General features: G+C 43.2%; 1 protein-coding gene across 1 annotated transcript in view; it reads right to left on the reverse strand.

Moving 5' to 3' along the window:
• DNAH1 (dynein axonemal heavy chain 1) overlaps positions 1-21,404 on the reverse strand; it is a 148,729-nt gene that overhangs the window by 65,093 nt on the left and 62,232 nt on the right. The window contains exons 28-40 of the mRNA XM_066617083.1: positions 21,073-21,261; positions 19,361-19,466; positions 16,183-16,296; positions 13,672-13,821; positions 12,437-12,523; positions 10,974-11,160; positions 8,996-9,087; positions 8,263-8,417; positions 4,657-4,834; positions 4,080-4,274; positions 2,639-2,758; positions 1,695-1,853; positions 1,264-1,368 (exon numbers count right to left, since the gene is read on the reverse strand). Coding sequence (XP_066473180.1) covers positions 1,264-1,368; positions 1,695-1,853; positions 2,639-2,758; positions 4,080-4,274; positions 4,657-4,834; positions 8,263-8,417; positions 8,996-9,087; positions 10,974-11,160; positions 12,437-12,523; positions 13,672-13,821; positions 16,183-16,296; positions 19,361-19,466; positions 21,073-21,261 — 1,837 coding nt within the window. The remainder of the gene's footprint in view (positions 1-1,263; positions 1,369-1,694; positions 1,854-2,638; positions 2,759-4,079; positions 4,275-4,656; positions 4,835-8,262; positions 8,418-8,995; positions 9,088-10,973; positions 11,161-12,436; positions 12,524-13,671; positions 13,822-16,182; positions 16,297-19,360; positions 19,467-21,072; positions 21,262-21,404) is intronic.

Genomic DNA, 21,404 nt, shown 5'->3' on the forward strand with positions numbered 1-21,404 from the left:
CTATGAGGAAAGCCTACAGCGTTTGGGCCTCATCAGTCTAGAGAAGAGGCGCCTGAGAGGGGACGTGATTGACACACACAAAATTATGCAGGGGATGGACAGAGTGGATAGAGAGATGCTCTTTTCCCTCTCACATAACACCAGAACCAGGGGACATCCATGAAAGTTGAGTGTGGGGAGAGTTAGGACTGACAAAAGAAAATATTTCTTCAGGCCTTTAGCCTGATCCAGCGGGGTTCTTCTTAGGTTCACATCTGCAAGGGACCAATCCTACAAAGCTCCAATTCTCTGAATACTTCCAAAGGTATAGTTCTATTTATGTTGCTGTCTTGGGGTCCCTCTTTTGGGACCAAAAGATGAGATATATACACTATCAGATGAATGAATAAATTACTACCAAGTTCAGGGCTAACGCCTAAGGACACTTTATGTGTTGGGGCTCTGTGTGTTCCTGCCCGCCTTCCTGCTCACTTATATGTGTCATTGTGAATAGCTGGGGAGCCACTCCAGCAACCAAAATCAGTATCCCCAGATTATAGATTTGGTGGGAAAGGGACACTTTCTAGGGCAAATAGTTCCACAATGAAAGTTTGTTTCATATATTTGCTAAAAATATTATTCAAATTATTCCTTCTACTCATGGAACATTAGGGAAAACAAATAATTTCTCTCTATTATCAAGCCATGATAGAATAATGATATATTAACTGGCCCAATCTTTATCAAGATTTGGACTGCAAAAGATGAACCCTGTGTCCCGTAGGAAATCATTCTATGATTCAGAATCACTGTATTCTGATGTGGTCTCCTTCCCTGACCATTTTTGTTCCTCAGCAGACAGTGCAATTTAGCAATGACAATACATGCATCAATTTTCTAGATGACAATTTGTTTCTAGAAAAACAGATACATTTTTTATGCTTCCTATTTATTCATACACAGATTATGTATTCAAAAGGTAATGTGGAAAGAGGTCCTGAGTTTTTCTTTTTTAAATAGTTCCCATCTCTGCACTTGCAAATAATCCATCCCATCTCAAAATGGTGTTGCAGTTGAAAAAGACTATAGAATTCCTGGATGTTGAATGAACAGAGATAATATAAGTTCCTTTGATGGGCAGAAATATTAAATACTTCTAGTTCTTATCTAGCTTCAGAAAGAGAAAGAAATATGACTGCTGAAGGGATAGTATCTCAGTTCCCTCCCATCTCTTCCAGGAATCTACTCCAAAATCAGTGCAAAGAGAATGATAATCTCACTTACTGTTCTTTCAATATCTTCATCCTCATCTTCCTCAACGCTGCTAATTCCAGCATCATCTAATTTATAGTCATAGACTAACCCCTCCTCTGGGAATGGTTTACTCATCTGTGGGAAAGAAAACAGACTGTAAGCATGACAGCTAGTATCAGTTAAGAAAAGGCTAAGAAGATAATGTGAGAGTGATGAGATTCTAATCGGTTGATTTAGCTGGCAATATATTTTCTTGTATTTCCCAAAATGGTGAGTTAGGAGTAATTTTTATGCTTTAAGAACATCAAAGTCACACATATTCTGAAAACACAGGAGCCCTACAGCTGCCACACACAAGTTTAATATATATATATACTTCTGCAAATATTCTGCATATAGGCTTCTAAATTTCTATTTGTAGAATTCATAGAGGAACAGATATCTCATTTTCATTCACTTACTTTCTCATTTGACATCTTCTCTCTTAACCAACTGCTGAAGGCAACACGGCTTTGGGCATTCCCAGTTGCACCCACACTCCAGAGCAAAGCGAATATGAACCAGGGTTCAATCAGCTCACCAATTCGGGCTGTCTTCTCTGGGGGGATACCTTTAAATCCCTGAAGATTCAATTAGCAATACAAACATAGTTAGAATCACCCAGATAACATAGGCCAACACACATTTTGCTTCCTTAAACGTTACTCCAATTCCTGGGTATATTTGGGGTGCCAATTCCAAAAATGGCATCTGTATTGCCCTATCACATCTAGTTTTGGAGACATGGCATAGCCTCTTTAGTGAAAGGTTCAAGCAGCTTCCTCATGAGGAACATGAGATTGTCTACTGAATTTCTTTAACTTCCCCATTTATTATTTGGGTGGCTTTCCTGAAATCCTGTAAGGATTCCAGTCTCTAAAAACAAGAGGCCTCTGTATCCTAGCTGGTATTATTCACACCAAATCTTAGACTCCTGACAATTTCACAAGATTAATGTAAATGTTACTCAGTATCTGGGTTTTAGTTCTGAAACAGAACCTGATCCTGTCTTGAACAATGAGAATATAACATCAAAGCTTATGAGCAATTTTTTTCTATCTGCTATCTCGCTACCACTTTCTATTATCAATAAATGCTAGACAAATCTCAACATCTTGGAACAGTTATTACCCTCAGGCAATTGAAATACACATGGAATTCTAGTATGCCAGAATAATCTGCAGCTACCAACCAAAGACAATGAATTCTAGTGCAACTGTCTAAACTGTGCAATTAAATGAAATTGTCTCTTCCACATGGAAGCAGGACGGAAAAAAACCCACTGTACATTTGTTCTTCCAAACCCAATGCCTATTCCAGATTACTCTTCTAGGATCTTGAGCATCAACAGCTACAAAAGTCCTACCTCAACAGGAATGAAGGGATGAAAGAAACAGTCCAATAACTTGAGAAGACTCATTGTAAGGTTAGCATCTGTAGAGGCAATTGTTTCTGACACTGCACTCCGGACAAATCTGATAGAATCCTGCAAGGTTTAGGAAGATACTACTCAGATCCAGAGTTAACTGACTTCATATTTATGTCTATCATGAGAGTCTAGGTTCCCAATTCCTCACAACAGCTTACATAGCAAAAATCACTTCAAGGTATCCTCCCAAGAATCTTATTACTGGTACAAGTCCAGATCAGGCCCTGAAAGGGGTTAGGATATGGCAGGGGTTTTCAAACTCTCATGGAGAGTTTGAGCCAGTGTAAGTGCTTGCGGGGGCAGGGGAAAGCAGCAGGGGCGGGGGGAAGGCAGCGGCGTGATCCCCAGGATTGCGCCGCTCAGGGGGCTGCAGGGGCTTGGGAGCACTTACCCAAACCTCCTGCAGCCTCCCGGGGGTGCAGGGAGCCCGGTGCAATCTTCAGCAGGGCTCCCCGCAGCAGTGAAAGTGAAAGCGGAGCGATCGCGCCCTGTCTGGAAGTAGGTAGGTTTGTTGGCAACCTTCAGTCTCGGAAGACAATGGTATCACGCTCTGGACTCTGGATAAGTAGGTAAATAGGTAAGTAGGAAGTAGGTAGGTACTTCCTGGGTAAGGGAAGTAGCCCCACAATGGGGCTACTCAATTCACCGCTGACCAAAAGGTTGGCGGTGAGGTAGAAGTGTTCATGTCAGGCAGCGAGCCCTGCACAAAGGCTCAGGATTCAAAGGAGAAGAGCTCCACCGGTCCCACCTCCCTCCCCCTGGCATGCCTCCCCTCGCCCTCTCCCTGCCTCCCCGTCATGCCTTCTCCCCGCCCTCCTTCCCAGAATGCCTCCTCCCCACTTTCCCCCACGCCTCCACTTACCTTACCGCAGCTTGATGGTCCATGTGACCACCGAGCGATGGAGCTTGGGTGCCTGCCTGGTGCTAACCCAGCGCCAGGAGGCGCTGGGCTACCACCAGTGCTCGCCTGGCGGTAAGCCTCGCAAATGTGCCTCACAGCATGTTTGCAACAGTGCGCGCCAGCAGTTAGCTGGCGTGCCGATCCCAGAATTGGGCTCCAAGTCTTATTTGCAAAACTCATGACAGACTGTATTAACTTCTATGTATATACAACTGTGTGGGCAAACTTGGTTGGTCTTGAAAACAAAAGACACAGGGCTTGATTCAATGAAAATGTTCCCACTGCAACCTCAATTAAAATGAACTGAAGTTGCACAAGAATTTAGCTTTTGTATAGAAAGAGTTCCTGATTCATTGTGTCTCTTCATTAGTCTCAAACTACTGAAGCAAAGTGTGACAGATTCCCTGACTGGCTAAACCGACGTCTGACTTACAAAGTTTGCATTGACACAAGGTTAGGAACACTGCAGTAGTTCACCTCTAAGAATATATTGAAGAAGGAATCCAGCTGTTCTGTGAATGGCTTCATAATGTCTGGAATCTTCTTCAGCCAGCACTCAACGAAGGGCTTTAAACCTAAAATGCTGGGCTCCAGGTATACCATGCCACACCGGGAGACAGTGGCAGGAGAGGCAACAGCTAAATCCTGCACTTCGAACATCATGGTCATGGCCTGGAAATCAAGGTCAAGAAGAAAGAGTTTTCACCACAACACTGAATATGCATGTGTGATTTTTGCAGCATGTATTTCGAATAGGATAATAGGGACGATCCCTTCTAAAATCTACCCTCTGTAATCCACTCAGGCAATTTGAGAGTCAGTATTAATTTGGTGCTACCCAGCCGCATCCGCTATAAACACAGGAGTTGTGATCTTAAGCACACTCACTTGGACCACTAAAACAATGGGGATGTTTTAATATTTTAACCATACTCTTAGGGAGACATAAACCATTCATATGGGTAGCAAAATATACACACAAGCAAGCATGCACAGATTTTTGTAGACTCCAGGAGACAAAGAGAAAAATAGTAAAGGGAAAAGAGAAAGATACCTCTGTCAGCTTAATGATTTCACCCGAGCTAAGACACAATTTCTTGTTATCATCCAGCACAGTGTTCATATTTTCAATCCAAACTGCATCAACTGGTCCATCAAACATATACCACCTCTTGTTGTGATCGGCAGCAATGGCTCCCACTCGGATGAGGGCAGGAAGAATCCCATCTGTCCTGCAAAGTGGAGAGAGACAGGCAGATACCAATCAAGTGGATGCACAGACTCATCTAGCTATCCCCTTGCACAATTTATAAGAGAATCACATCAGTAGTCACACAACCTGAAACATTGCCTAATGCCACCGTGGGTCCACCACCACTGTACCATTACAAAAAAAGAAGCAGTGTTTACCATGTTCCTTGCACAGCTTCTTCAGTTGTAGAAGTGAAGGGCTTCCCATTTGATTTAGAGAGACTGTGTGAATGAAGGAGCTCCATAACTGAATTGGACAATTGCTCAGTTCTTTTACCGCTGACAAAGTCATGCCAGGAGCAAGGTAAGGACGTATGTGATCCACTTTCCACTCACTTTTAGGGGGTAGAATGCAAGTCAGTGCAGGTTGCATTTGTGGCAGGCTGGAGAGACATGATAGTGGTAGCAGATTCGGGGTGACAGGCATCCCAAATCTGCCACCCTTTCACTCCCTGGAATCTGCAACTAATTTTAATTTTTAATTTTAAGATATTTATACCCCGCCTTTCCCATGCCAAAGCAAATGTCCAAGGCGGTTTACAAAGCATTGTAAACAAGTACAAAGTAACACAATGAGTAAAAACATCAAGCAAGGCATTAAAACATAATTTTAACATTACATGGTGGAAAAAAAATATAAATTTGTTAACAGGTAATTTGTTTAATTGTTAATGCTACCTGCATCACTTCGCCTAATGGATAGGACACCCCTGCATCACACAGAGTAATACCTTTCATAATGGTGCTTCTTTCAGCATTGATGTGTACAACACTCTATCTCAGCATGATTGACAGCTATTCTAGCCCATAAGAGTAGTGCACTCTGAGAAGCATGGGGTCAATCAGCACCAGTATCCTGCCTTGTAAACACTGCTAAACTCCTATAGTACCATTTCACATAGCCCTTGACTTTCCAGAATGGACTCTTTGTATTGTGAGGTATTATTGTATGTGAACATAAATTTTCTATCTTTATTTCCATGTCCCGCTCCTCTTCCACTCTGTCTTACATAGATCTGCAGACTCCAGATGTTTTAAGGACTATAGTCTACCTCCTTTAGGACAAAAATCTCCTATTATTATTTATTCAATTATAAATTTATTATTTATTCAATTATAAGTTATTATTATTTAATAAATTGGTGGGAGCAACTGAGGAATAAATACATGTGGTTATTCCTTGCCAGAAATACAAAGGTGAATGGCTACTGAATGGAGTCCAACACTTTATTTCCATCAAAAATTATCATTACCAATGTAAACATGTTATAATTATTATTCATTTTTGTTGAGCTAGGCTTTGAGGACATGTAAGTTCCTTTTTACAGGATCAAAAGAAAATAGACTCCTTTGAAGCCCAGCTGGAGAGAACAGATGGTTTTATGCTTGTGAACAAGTTTTTTTTATGGATACTGTATTTTTTTCTCTCACTCTGCTGCGTGTGTATGCTGCCCTTTGGGCAAAATCTGTATCGTAAATAAGCTGTCACACTTAACCAGAATATGGCATGGAAAAATCTTCCATAAATATACACTTTTGCCCAGATCTAGCAAGCTTCAGGGTAAAATGCAGAAACCATTTACTTGGAATAGCTACTCTTTCAGTATTCACAATTGGTTTTAATACCTTTATGGAATTATGTTTTTAAGCTGTGTAACTAAGTACTTATTTGGCACAGGAGTTAGAAAAGCAGTATTACAGTGCAGTTCCTCTGTGGACTGTAGCTTTATGGACATCCCTACTATTTTATTTCTGAAGAGGGATTTGTAAGTGTAGAGACTGAAGAGCTTCGCCACATCATTCTAGCGAGCAAACCCTGCAATCCAGAAGGGGTGAGATGAATGAGGTTGAGGGGGGAAAGCCATTAGAAGGTTCTGACTTCCTCATGTTCGGGGTCATCAGAATAGAGATGATGGTCCAGTTGAATAATAACTGTGGATCACTGCAATGCATTTAAGAGCTCAATCCTATACCTAACCCCTGCAGGTTCAGGTACACCAAAAAGGAGCACGATGTATGTAGCGGGGGAGGAGGAACTGGAAGCATTTGGATGGGAAAGGAGATTTCAATCCCCTTCCTCCTCCATAAGCTTCTCACTCTGCAATGGGTCTCCTCAGGTTTGTGCCATTCCCTGCCCACAGCTGGACTCCACCATGGCAGCCAGAGTAGGTAAGGCAGCGGAGGGAGGGGGGCCGAAACTGGGTGGATAGAAATGGGGTGGGGAGGCTGTGGGATGGGGTGGATTCAGCAGCAATGGCATGCACCAGATTCTATCCTCCATTTTTGCAGCTTTGCTGCCCCCTTTTCTCTCCTTGGACTTGCACCTGCTAAAGAACTGGTGCAGGTCCAAGGAAACTACTGCAAGGTGGAAGGATTACAGAGAGGAAAGAGGTTTTTAATGTCCTTTCCCTTCCGAAGGCTTCTGCTCTGCCCAGTGGCATTCCTAGGGGGCTCAGGGGGGAGCGCAAAAGCTCTGGGGTGCCACGTCTGTGAGGCCAGTGCGGGCGCCACCACACTGCCCACCCTCTGGAGCCTTTCTGAGGGCTGAGGAGGCCTTGTGTGGTGTTGTCTGGTCTTCCAAAAGCCTTCCAAGGCCTCTGGAGGGTCGTTAAACATTACTTCTGGTTTTTCAACAAAAACCGGAAGTAATATTTAAAGGCCCTCAGGAGTTTTCAGAAGGCTTTCAGAAGGCCAGAGGACATTGTGCAATGTTCTGAACCTACTGGTAAGGAGGGGAATGGCAGTCTCCTGGGAGGGGCATTCTGCGTACCTGGCCCCAGGCGGTACATGGGCCAGGATTGCAAGTGGACCCCCCCCCCGGCACTAGTTACAGCGTGTGCCTTTTTGGCATGGCTGCACCAGTGGGGGGGAGGGTGTGAGGATAGGATTGGGCCAAAAGGCAGGATAATGTTTTTAAAAAACAACAATTACGTACTAGTTACAGCACAGGCTTTTTTGGCATGTCTACACTGGCTGGGGAGGATAGAATTGGGCAAAAAGGCAGGATAGTTTTTTTAAAGTAACAGCAACAATACCAATTGAAAATTAATAAGGGGAGACAACTACTCATGCAAAAGGATATTATATACCCAATTCTCATTTGGCTTCAGTGCCCTGAACATCTGATTCACTTTTTGTATGCAAACCCATCAACTTAAATTCAATGAGCATTACTCAAAAGACAGGACACAGGTCCAGCAAAAGTTAAGCATTCTGTCACTGTTTTCAAAGGAAAAAAGCTAAACCCAGCACTTAACTTTGGCTGAATCATGCCCATTATTAATCTGATCACCAAGGTACAAAACCAGCTTTCTAGAATTTCAATGTACATATAATTCATAATTTCTAGAAAGAGAACAGGAATAGACCACAAGCCATCCAGAAAAGAGGACAGTTTTGTTTTTCTTACCATTCATGAGTTAACAAGTCAAATTCTCCATACAGCTGGCCCATTGTAATAGATTTGGGATTCAGTATATAATATTTGACGGCTTCATAGTTTCCACCACTGACTGAAGGTCGACCTTTCAAAGATGTCATTGCAGCTGCCAAAACTTTATAACACTGAAGAAAAAGAGTGCAAGGGAATGAAACGCTATGGCATTTATTCTAAGACTGAACACAAAAGGAAATGCAAATTTACCATGAATCTGCAACAATGAAGAATGCGAAGTGTTAACAAAGGATTCTGTCCAAGTGTTTCACATGATTAAGGAAACAGGATTATACAACGCAAATACTTATCACAAATATAGCAGAGGGGACAGCCTTTATTCTTCCAGAATGTTGATGAAAGGCCTGCAAACAGCACACTGCAGAAATCTCACTAAAGCTGTGCAGGCTCAAAGTCAACCACATCAGCCTTAATGAGGCTCTTCTGCAGTACATGGATGTTCATTAAAACAGTTGCAATTCCCTGTGTTCTCATTTCAAAGCTTTCCTATGCAGGGTGCTACAGTACTTTACAAGAAAGGGTTTTCTGTCTTGGAACAAAATCTCTACGCCCCTCAGGCTAAGCACAGTAAGACTGCAAGTGTTCATGCGACAGGCATCAGTGCTGGAGGAAATTTTGAAGGTTATTTTCCTATCCTCCATTGACATCATCATCATCATCATCATGCTGTATCTTCTGCAGTCCTTACCTTACTTTTTCCAGAGCCGGTGGGCCCCACCAGCATCAGGCCGTGCCGCACCACAGTAGTTTCATAGAGTTGAATACACTTTGTCACAAAACCTGCAGCAGAAAGTTTCAGAGTGGGAATACTTCCCAGTTTCTGTCATTGGCCTGCAGCTGCAAGCATTAACTAGATTTGAAGGATATGTGAACATATTAAAACCCATTTTGCTTTATTGCCCCTACGCACTATATGAGGAGCACATCTGAAGAGACATACAGTCAGTTCTGTCTACACACTGATTTACTACCCGCAGATTCACTTATTCACAGAGAGCAGGATCGCCACCTACCTCTCAGCTATCTGTGGCCATCCTGAAACTATCATTGGAGACCCTCAGTAAAGCAGCAGAGACCTTCAAAATGGTGCCCGCAACTAGTGTGTTCTTTAAAACAACCATGGGAAGCTTCAGAATGCCAGTGGATAGCTATCCACTGGCATTCTGAAGCTTCCAATGGTCATTTTAAAGGGCTCTGCACTAATCATAGGATTTTTAAAGTCTCTGCTGCCTTGCTGAGGGTCTCTGCTGGATTTTGAGGGTCTCTGCTGCTGGCAGGTAAGTAATCCCTCCTTAACCCCATTGATCCCATAGGATCAATGATTTCCTATCTGTGGATTTGGTATCCACTGGGGTTTCCAGGAACCTAATCCCTACAGATACTGAGAACTGACTGTATCAATATACAATCTGCTGTGCTGTCATTACTCATTTAACACTTAAATATTTATTCTACATTTCATAATCCAAAGAATGATACATATACACCTCACATAAACACACAGAATAAATGGCATCCAATTTCATGTGTGTACATTTACTGTCCAGTACCCTGCCTGAGTGTTACAATAAACAGAATCCCGACACCAACTGCAACTAAGAAAACAAAATTAAAATGTGCTTGTGTTTTTCCTGCAAGATATATGAAGATTTTCCTATGGCTATGGCTCAGATTTTGCAGTATAAATATTTGGGACCGACCGACTTGATTTTCCAATAAAAACATTTTAGAGGCTTTGGGGCACACCTTCATAGTGGAGGATTAAAAAGGATGTCCCAAGATGAAAGGAATGTTTTTTATCCTGCATTTATATCTTGCCTTTCTTCCACGGAACTCAAGATGTAGTACATAAGTTTCCTAGATATCTCCAATCCAAGCACTGAACAGACCCACAGCCCAATCCTATGGATCTGCTGCTCTGCCAGAATTCATGTTCTGGCAGCACGGCATGCTTTACGGAAGTTGCAAAGCATGATAAGCCATGGAGCACAGCCTGGCAACGGCCACAAACAATGAGCAACAGTGGCCAGGCAACAGCGGCCTTACTGGAGCCCCCTCCCTAGAGGGAAAGAACAGGGGGCAGGCAGAGGTAGGTGGCGTGGAATCCAGTAGCAGTGGTACATGCCAGATCTTATCCCCTCTTTTTAAAACCTCCCCATCCCTTTTCTCTCATACACCACCAAAATAGGTGGCATATGTCCAAAGAGACCCATTGACAATCAGGCAGGCAGCCTGGCTGTCCAATAGCCAGTGGGGGGCCTATACAACAATAATCAGCAATCTCAACTCACCAACCAGTACAGTTATGTGAGCATGGCATCCCAGTCCTATCCCCTGCCACCAGTCATGATGCAACCATGCCAAAAAGGTACACTATGGTAGCTCCCCCCCAACCACAGGATGCAGGGTGAACCTTTTTGGCATGGCTGCATCATCACTGGTGGCAGGGGATAGGATTGAGATGCAATGCTCACATATTGGTCCACGAGTTGAAATTGCTGACTATTAAGTTGTAACCGGCTGCTATGAGGTAAAATTTCCAAAGTCCTCCAGAGTGATATCTATATTTACTGTACTTTACTGCATGAATGACAATTTTTAATAATACTACAGTGGCCCAAACATAGGGAAAAAACAGAGAAAAAATTTGTTCTCTGTCCACTTACCATCAACATCCTTCAAGTTGTCTCTGAGACAATATTTGTGAATTGCTTCCTCCAGGATACCATAATCAATAGTTTCCTCTTTGATCATGGGAAAGAGGTCAGAAATTATACCATTGAAAAGTTTAAGATCATCCTGTAGGAACTTAGGAACATTGACATCTTTGATAGCCCTTAGGCAGATCAGTTCCTGAAAGCAATTAAGAAAAGAAGATAATGCAATTATGCTTTTTTCTCTTTTCTTACAATTAACAATCACAGCCACCACATCCAACCTCTGTGGCAAAGGTTACAGAAGAACAAGCTTTGTCAAGCCTTGCTGAGGGAGAATCAGCATGGCTTCTGTATGGGTACATCTTGTCTCACGAACCTTTTAGAATCTTTGAAAAGATCAACAGGTATGTGGATGCTGGTGAACCCATGGATATTATATATCTAATGTGTATGACACTGTCCGTCATCAAGGCTTCTGAAAAAGCACTATAGAGGGCAGGTCCTCTTATATGGATTAGGAATTGGTTGAAAACCAGGAAACAGAGAGTGGGTGTCAATGGCCAATTTTCACAATGGAGAGAAGTGAAAAGCAGTGTGCCCCATAGATCTATTTTGAAACTGGTGTTTTTCAACTTGTTCATAAATGACCTCGAGTTGGGGATAAGCAGTGAGGTGGCTAAGTTTGTAGATGACACTAAACTTTTTTGGGTTGTTAAAACCAGTGGGAAACATGAAGAACTCCAGAAGTCTCTTTCTAAACTGGATGAATGAGCAGCAAAATGGCAGATGCATTTCACTGTAAGGAAGTGTAAAGTAATGCACATTGAGGCAAGAAATCAAACACATATACGCTAGTTTGGCTGGTTTTAGTTTCAGCACAAGTTGATGAGTCAGGGCTTCTAGATCATGAGGAAGAGGATAAATCCAATGTGTTGTGATTGCAAAGGCTGACCCACAAAATTTTAGTCTTCACAAAGGCAGCACAACATGGAGGAATGATATCAAGGTTTTGCAATGGGTAAGCCCACCTACCGTGCAGGTGAGCCTGAATGTAAGAGCAGAAGAATGGCTTTTAACCATACTAGAGTTGTCCAGAGGCACCTGATTCGCTAGTGCAGGAAATGGTTGGCGGGAAATACCAGTCTTGAAAGACAATGGTATAAGCCTACAGCACCTGGTATTCCCAGGCAATCTCCCATCCAAGTACTAACCAGGCCTGACCCTGCTTAGCTTCTGAGATCAGACGAGATTGGGCATGTGCAGGGTAACAGTTGCTGCCAACTGCGGGAAACAAGTGGACTATTGGAACAGGTGGAAACAGGCAGAAACAGGTGGACAGGCGGACTATTGGTCTGATTCAAAAGCAGCTCTTTCTTCATTTCTCTGGTCAGTCTCATGAAGTGCAAAGGCACATCCAAGGGGCAACACAACACTGCTTAAAGAGCCTTTTCAAGAGAGACAATCAGACTTGCCTCGTCCATTGCTGGATTTTCTCTTTTGAGATTGCCAGCAGCTGAAATCACAGTCTTCACAGCTCTCATTCCAAAGTCATAGTGGTCCTGCAGCAGATACATAGGAAAAAAGAACGGTGGAAGATGAACATCAGTGGAATTGCAAGCATCTAATCAGACAATGGAATGGAACACTCTGTCAATCTTGCCATCTGCCTGTAACCCAGACTCTTTCTTAGGGAAGCAAGAGGAAAAGAATCCTTTAAACAGATTGTCCTATGCTTCAGTGATCTGACCATATTCAAGGAGATAATATTAAGAAAAGAAAGGCAGAGAGTAACACTACAAAAAAAAAGCATTAAAAGTTTCAGCATTTATTTATTTATTTATTTAGTGCCTCTGTCCTCCTCATAGAGTAGCTCCTTGGTAACAGCTGAAAGCAAATGGAATGAAGGATAAGTGATAGCATTGATATGAATACCTGAACATGCATTCCACCAGCATAGCAAGCTTTGAGGTTGATACAGATGCAACTCTGCCAGAGAACTCAACATGGCCAACACCGGAAGCAGCACTTGGCTGGGTTCATGTGGCAATGGACACCAGATGCCCACTGCCTCAGGAAAGTCTATGCAGGGGGTGGGAGGGAGGTGGGGAAGGGGCAGAATAGGATGGTGACAGGGGCAGGGAGGAGGTTGAATTGGGCCCAGGAAGGGGGGTGGATTCAGCAGCAGCACCACCTTCCCAGGCCTAATCTGCTTTCATGGGTCAACACGGACTTGTGCCAGCAATATCACTGGCACAGGTATGACCCACCTGACCTGCAGGGGCTTACCCCAGGGTGAGGGAACAAATGTTTCCTTATCATGAGGAGGTCTCCTGAGGCCAAAACTCCCCTGCAGGATTCCACAGATGCTGCATTAGTGCTGCTGTATCACCAGAAGTCACAGTGGATTGGGCAGTCATTTGGCCCTTTTGCGGTAATGTGAGGCAGTGTTCAGAGCAGTGAGGAAGCAGAAAAGAAAGAATCAGCTGCAGATTTGGCTGAGTTTGGGGAGGGAGTGGTGCTCTGTGCTCTGGGAGAGCCATCAGCATAAGTCTATGATAGACATTGAGGCAATAGTGAAAGTGAGAAAAATATGTGGCTGTAAGATATCTGAACAAGCAACAATTTTGAATTGCAAAGATGTACTTTACAGAAAAAAAGTACATTCTTCCCATGTTAGACAGTCTAGGTAGCTAAAAAAAATACTGACCTGGGAACTGAGCTGTTCAGAAGACAATTTGAAAGTGGTAGTGATCTTCTTTGCCAGAACTTTGGCTTCATTGAACCCAAAGGAATATAGAGAAATTTCAGCAATCATAGAGTAATCTGGAACCATCATAGCCACAGGTCGAAAGAGAGCCTGGAATATATATGAGAACAGGATGAGAGAGAGGTTGGAAAACCATGAAAAGGGACAGCACCACATGCATTTACACGAGAAATCCACTAGCAGCAGCAACTATATAAATTCCATACTATAAACAGTATCTATGACATTACTCAATGGTACATACATTTATGTCTCACATACTCAACTGTGGCTAAATCAGCGATCTTCTAGGCCTTTCTAAGGGCATGTCTTCACCTACTTTTATCAGCAGGCAGGTTGAACATCAACTGCAACTGATGTCAACTATGTCAACTGATGACATATGAAGTCCAGCCAACATTGAATATTGGCCCAATCCTAAGAGGGACTTATACTTGCCAGAACTAGCTTTCCAGCATAAGGTCTTTTACAATTGTCGCAAAACATGACATACTGTTTTGCACAGTCCAGCTGCTGCCACAAGTGATAAGTAGTCATGACATTGTGCCAGTAATCTGTCCACATCCCCTGGCACAGGCAAGTAAGAATGGGGGGGGGAGGGCAAGAGGGAGGCAGGGGATGAGTGGTACAAGGTGGTAAGGAACAAGGAGAAGACTGGAGCAGGGAGGGGGTGGGTTGAGGACTGGAACCCATGGCAGTGGCCCCACCAATATCCTATTCCCCCTTCCCCACCTCAGTCTGGGTCTACTCTGACTTATGCCAGCTATATAGTTGGGGCCACAGACCTAGTGGGGCTGCAAGAGCTTACTCTAGGGAGCTTACACCAGAGCTTACCTCTTGAAGTAAGGGAATAACTGTTCCCTTACTTTGAGGAGGATTCCACAGCTCAGAACTCCCACACAGGATGCAGCACAACACCTCATTGTCTTCTGTTCCCATTTACCTTACCTTGTTTGGAGATTGTTTGGAGACTTACCTTGTTTGGAGATTGTTTTAACATATGGCAGGAGGAATTTGTGGGGAGGAAATGCCCACTGTTAAGGAGATGATATAACATTCTTTCATGGATTAGGACTCAATAGTACTTAGAATCATCTGTCCTTGCCAACGTGAACACTGATGAAAATCTTTTTTAAAAAACAAAAAAACCCTCGCTGTGTGGGGGTGAGATGGAGTACACTAAACTTTTTGAAATTCCAAAATCTGGTTACCTGGCCAATGCAGATTTTGGACTTGATGAGGCACAGTAATGTCCTAAAATTAGGAGAGGAGTATATTATAAAAGCTCAGGTGTGAGCATTTATCCTTGAAGAAGAACAGTCCAATGCTACTTAATTCTCTGCTGGTGGAATGTGTGTTCTGCCAGCAGAGCCATCAGGATCTAGGAGGAAGTGCCTGGATCTTGCACAATTGTGTCACATGCTCTGGCACCAGCCATACGCTACCAGTGAAAGATAAGGTGATGGTAGGGGTGGGTGGTGGGAGGAACGCAAATGTGAGGGAGAGGAACAGGGTAGTTTGTGGGCAGAGAAGGGGGCTGGGAGGAAGGCAGAACAAGGAAGGGAGACGGCAGGTTGGCAGCATGAGTGTGCAATTGAATACAGGTGGTGCCTCTTTATCCGCGAGGAATCTGTTCCCAGACCGCCCCCCACAGATACAGAAAACTGTGGATAACAAAATCGTGATTTTTGGAGTCCAACTGAGCTCCAAATGCAATTGAAGCCTTGCTCCGGTCATTTCTGAAGCCATTCTGAAGCCCACAGAGGCTGCATGCATCCACTAGTGACCTCTGCAGGCTTCAGAATGTCTTTTAGAGTCAATTCCAGTTTTAATGAAAAGTCCATTCCAGTTTTAATGAAAAACCGGAAGTGACTTCTTTACCTCTAAGAGGCATTCTGAAGTTCGCAGGTGGACGCGTACGGCTTCTGTGGGCTTCAGAAAGCCCTCCAGAAGTGACTGGAGCACAGTTCCGGTTGCTTTCAGGGAGCTCAGGTTGGGCCAAGTCTGGCTCAACACAGGTCCAGGGAACCTACGTTGAGCCAGATCCGCAGATGGGAAATCTGCAGATAAATAGGCTCAAACTGTACTATCCCTTTCTGTTGCCATTATACACCTCAGTCCTATGCCAGCAAATATCTGGTACAGGTCCAAGGAGTCCCATAAAGATTATGGGAGCTTTCCCTGGGGCACGTGAACAAAAATTCACTTACCCCAAGGAGACCTCTCCAACTGCCCACCATCACCAAAGGATGCAGTACATAACTTCTTGGCACACCTACATCAGCAGGGGGTGGGGTTTAGGTTGGACTGGGCTGTAATTATATTTTCTAGCCTGGTTGTAAAATACTACGAATCCAGGCATCCTATCTTATGTCGTTGCGGATCAGTGATAGCTAACTCCATTACATATGAACAGACTACATTTTGCAATGTCCAGTGACATTTTGTTACCTTTAAGTTATCAGGCAATTCTGTGCGTCCAGCATAACCAGGGTTCATTGTGATGAAGACTGCACAAGATGGGACCAGAGGGATCTCAGCTCCTTCAAACATGAAGCGATCCACCTAGGTAGTAAAAAAAAGGGTCACTCATGATGGGTTGTTTGTCATTAAGGAGACCAAGGATTTAAAAAATGTAAAATATTTGGGTTGGGGGGGAGGGTTAGAATCCTTGTCAGGGGAACTCAACTGAGAGGTTTATACCACCAGAAAAAATTCCATGTGTTTCAATATAACGGAACCAAAATGCCTTTGGGACCTAGAAGGGTCAGAAAATCCACTGACATGCATTGTAGCTGTCAAAGAATGTTGCTTTGATTTTGGAACATTATAGTTGCACAAAAGAGGATTACAGTACATTCTTATACCTGACTACCTAGAAGTAGGTCCCTTGGGTCAATAGGGCTTATTCCTTGCTCCCAGAAAAGTCTATAGGACTACAACCTTATTTATAGCAACAGGAAAGAACAGACCTAAATAATGAAATACAAGATACAGATCCAGCACTCCCTCTCTCCCCCTCAACTGCATCCTCAAGGAAAGGAGACCTCTCACTCACACCTGGATCAGCCAGATGGGTGCACACCTTCTACCTGTCCTTTGTTTCCTTCCCTTGGATGTGGTTTTGGGCTTGTCTGCTTGAAATTCTGTGCCAATGAGGTTCATTCAGTTTTTCAGATTCATCTCAGCTGTGCAAGCCATTTGACCTGAAGCACCTCAACAGTTGGGTAGCTCATCTTCAGCATCCCTCACCAGCCCTCAACATCAGCACCATGACTTTCTGTCCAAAGTGCTGATTTTGAGATGCTTATAAAAAGCATATTCCAAAGCAGGTTTCACCTCAGCATCCCAAGCAAAAAACAACAATTTTTCCTTCACTGAGCACACAGCAAAATAAGCCAAACTTCAAAATAGGCCAAACTTGGATTTTTAATTTCAGTGTGGGAGGGGGGACACTGAATGATCAAAGTGGCAGTGGAGCAGGGGACCAAAGCAGTAAACTTTGCTCCCCGGTGACCCTAGGGTCAAAATGGGGTGACCCTAAAAATCTGAAAAAAATTTAAGGGAACTAGCTCTATCCTTCTACTATCCACAGTAGAAAACATCAGATCAATACAGTGATTCTAAGTACCCTTTTACACTCAGATATTAATGGCTTATTTACACACCTTTGGAAAGAAACAAGCAAGCATTTTCAATTCCGTAGGAAAAAAATATTTTGTATAACAAAACTGATCAAACAAATCCTAGGAATCCAGAGATGTGGACTTACTGGGCTAGTCAAAAAGTCCAGTAACCAGTTTGCAAATTCCAGTTTGGAATTCACTGTGACATGCAGCAGTTTTACTCCTCCTATAAAAACTAAGTTCTCCTCCACTAGTGTTACTGATTGACAACTACCTATTTTATTATTATGAAAATAACAGTTCTCCAGCTACACTTCAAAGCAATTCCACGGGTTTAGTAACTAAATTATGTGACGAACCAAGCGTGAAAACATGGTCCTTTTATGTCAAAAAAACCCAAGTCAAAGAATCTCAATCAAGATCAATTTCTAAACAGTATGGAATGTTGTCAGACATGACTGGAGCATCCACATGGGGTCAGCAGAATAACTTGGACCTCCTTGTGTATACTGTGGCTTTATCCATATATAGCAAAAAAAAAAAATCTTTCTGTCACTTTTCTTTGGTAAACATTAAGCATTCACAGCAGGGGAAATGATGTTTGCTAAGCACCTGCTATATTACACCCTATTGAGGAAGCACTACAAGGTTAACTATTTTTGTTTGCGATATTGAGTTGGCTTCCTGCTTGGAACGCAATGCTCTGCTAGCCATGTGATGTGAGGGACTTAGAGCACTCTGCACTGCTCATCTTTAGCTAGCAAAGTAAAAGCAAATGGCTGACCAAACCAAACAGCTAACCCTTCCTACCCTTGCTAACTAAATCTTGAGGAAAGAGAGAGACGTTATCCCAGTCAGAAAATGAAACAGGCAATAAAGCCCAGACTAACAGCACCAATAAATGCTCTATCCCTTGAGTGAGCAGCACTAAAACTAGGGCAGGCCTCCCTATAATAAGTACTTCAAACTTGCCTAATTTGCAAAAGTCATGCTTTAAGAGTGAATGGGAGGAAAAAACCTGTTCTGGATACAACTCCCTCTTTCACTGACAGAATTAATAAATTCTAGCAATAAGATACTAGCAAAAAAGTTTTATTTACCCTACTTGGTGCCCACACTGATCTCATAGTTGCACAACCACATACATGCCCTTGCTTTGTTTTTAGCATCTAGACCACGGGTGCCCAAACCCCAGACTTGGGGCCACATGTGGCCCTCAAGGCCTCTCAATGCGGCCCTCAGGGAGCCCCCAGTCTCCAATGAGCCTCTGGCCCTCTGGAGATTTGCTGGAGCCCGCACTGGCCCGACGCAACTGCTCTCAGCGTGAGGGCGACTGTTTGACCTCTCATGTGGGCTGTGGGATGAGGGCTCCCTCCACTGCTTGCTGTTTCATGTCTGTGATGCAGCAGAGGCAGCAAAGGAAAGGTCAGCCTTGCTTTGAGCAAGGCCTTTTATAGGCCTTGAGCTATTGCAAGACTTTCATTCATTCATGTAAGTTCATCTTTAATATATTCATTTATGTAAACTTATGCAAATTTGGTTGGCAACCTTCAGTCTCGAAAGACTATGGTATTCCCAGGCAGTCTCCCATCCAAGTACTAACCAGGCCTGACCCTGCTTAGCTTCCGAGATCAGACAAGATCAGGCATGTGCAGGGTAACAGTTGCTGCCACTATGCAAATTTATTCAAATTTTAAATGTAAATTAATTCTTTCCCTCCCCCCCCCCGGCTCCCCACACAGTGTAAGAGAGATGATGTGGCCCTCCAGCCAAAAACTTTGGACACCCCTGATCTAGACAGCTGTCCTGGGATTGCCATTTACTGTCACAGAACAACAAATGCAATGGAAAAATAAAGCCATGGTCTCATATGAATCATTTAGGATCATTCATTTAGGATCAAGATGACAACCAGCTAAAGGGAAATGAAAGGGGAGCTCAGAAAGCCCCCTTATGTCACTTCTTTTTTGGCAACAACCTGAAGATAAACTCCCTTAACTTACCCGCTGCTGCTGAGCCTTCTGAATTGTTGTGATCTGCTGGGCTACGACAGACAACACTTCAATGTCAATGCGGTTGAATTCATCAAAGCAAGCCCAGGCTCCAGAGCTGAGCATACAGAAGGAGGACAGTGTCAAGAATTCATAGGGGCTAACTTTCTACTAGCAATTCATTCATAGCCCAATCCTCCGTAACTCCCCATACAGCAATGCAGCCATGAGTGTGCTGAATCTCGCAGGGAGTTTTAGGCCTCAAAGGTCACCTTGAGGTAAAGGAACATGAGTTAAGCCCTTACCAGCCCTGTGCCTGCAATTTAATTGGCACAAGTCAGCATGGACCTGGATCAGGGGATCAAAGCCAGGAAGGGGGATAGGATAGCAGTGGCACTGTTGCTGCTGCTACCGCCCCCTTCTCAGACTTGATCAACTCCTCTCCCCACGCCATCTCCTCCCTGTTCCTCCCCTTCCTGCGCCATTCCATCACCTCCTCATCTCTCTTCCACCCCGTGCTGATTTACTAGTGGTAGGAGGAGTCTGCCAACCATTGATGCATGAACCTGGCCGCTCACCACTTGCCAACTGATGTGTTGCATTTTGCAAGAGTCATAAAGGGCCTGATGCCACTGGAACTCATGTTTTAGTGGCATAAGGCCATATGGGCTGGCCTTAAAATCCTGGGAGATGGACAAAGGAGGAAAAAGGAATAGTATATTGATCTCTTCTGCCATTAAGACAATTTTTTTCCAAACACAGATGTTTGTGAAGACCATATCAAAAAAAATAAAAAACACTGGTGTGCAGAGACTATCTTCAACTCAATAGGCCTGGGTTGCCTTTTGTTTGCAGTTCTGTAGGTATAAAACTATGAGCCAAGTCCCAGAACCTGATGATCCATATGATAAATGCTTGGTATGGGGGTTCCTTACAGTTGCACCAGTGCAATGCTACAAAACATACTAGTATTTCCCCCATATACCACTATATATATCACATGTGTGGATAAAAACTCAACAGCAATTTGCCACAGCTAGCAAATACAAGTATTGCTTTAATGACATTGCAGCAACTATGCCTATACCACCCCAGCACACGCTATACCGCACTTATGAGGCTACAAACCCTTGAATTTAGCCCAAATGACAAACTGGCAACCAATGAAGAAAAAAAAAATTGATGTTAATCTGAGCTTGGTGACCAGCTCCAAGTAGAAGTTTAGTTGTCACCATTCTAGACCAGTAGAAGTTCCCAAGCTTTCTTTAAGAACAGTCACAGTACACTACATTATAATCAAAAACTTACTATAGTATGAGTGACTGTGATCATATCTTTGATTCCAGAAAAGAATGTAGTTAATGAATTAACTGAAAAGGCTGAAAAACTTAAATGATCGCAGGTCACGCCTGTTATCTGGATGTTTTGTAGCAATACTAGATCCAGGACTCACAAATTGTGGTACAATTAGATGATTGCTTATACTCCATTCTATGGGGTCAATATACTAATACTTTCTATATACCTTGATAGGCCATGTAAGAACATGTTATTTGTGTGAAATTGCCATAAACCACTTATTATGAGTCTCCCTAAACTCCTTCAACACTCTTCATCTGACGCAGCAGTACCTTCATGGATACCATCTTCATTCATTCCCTTTGGCTGCTGTGTCAAGATACGCACCCAATATAGCATGGTCATATGTGAAATTGCACAAATACCTGGCTAATCCTTTCAAGAATTTTCCCATTGCCATGAAATCAAGCTGATCAGAGCAATTAAACACCACCGTCTGGATAGCTAAAGCTTTCCCCAGATCCTTTGTTGTTTCTGTTTTGCCTGTCCCAGCTGGTCCTGCAGGGGCGCCTCCAAATTTCAAGTGCAAAGCTCCAGTAAGTGTCAGGTAGCATCTATCACAAAGGATCAAATCATTTTTAGGTTGGAAAGGATCCCAACATAATCTAGTCAAATCTCACCATGCATATTTAAAGCAATACCAATTAGCTCATTTATGTTAATGAGAGAATGAGAATAAACAAAATATAAAAGAGTA

The sequence above is a fragment of the Tiliqua scincoides genome, chromosome 2, assembly GCF_035046505.1.
Source record: "Tiliqua scincoides isolate rTilSci1 chromosome 2, rTilSci1.hap2, whole genome shotgun sequence".
NCBI classification, from domain to species: Eukaryota; Metazoa; Chordata; class Lepidosauria; order Squamata; family Scincidae; genus Tiliqua; species Tiliqua scincoides.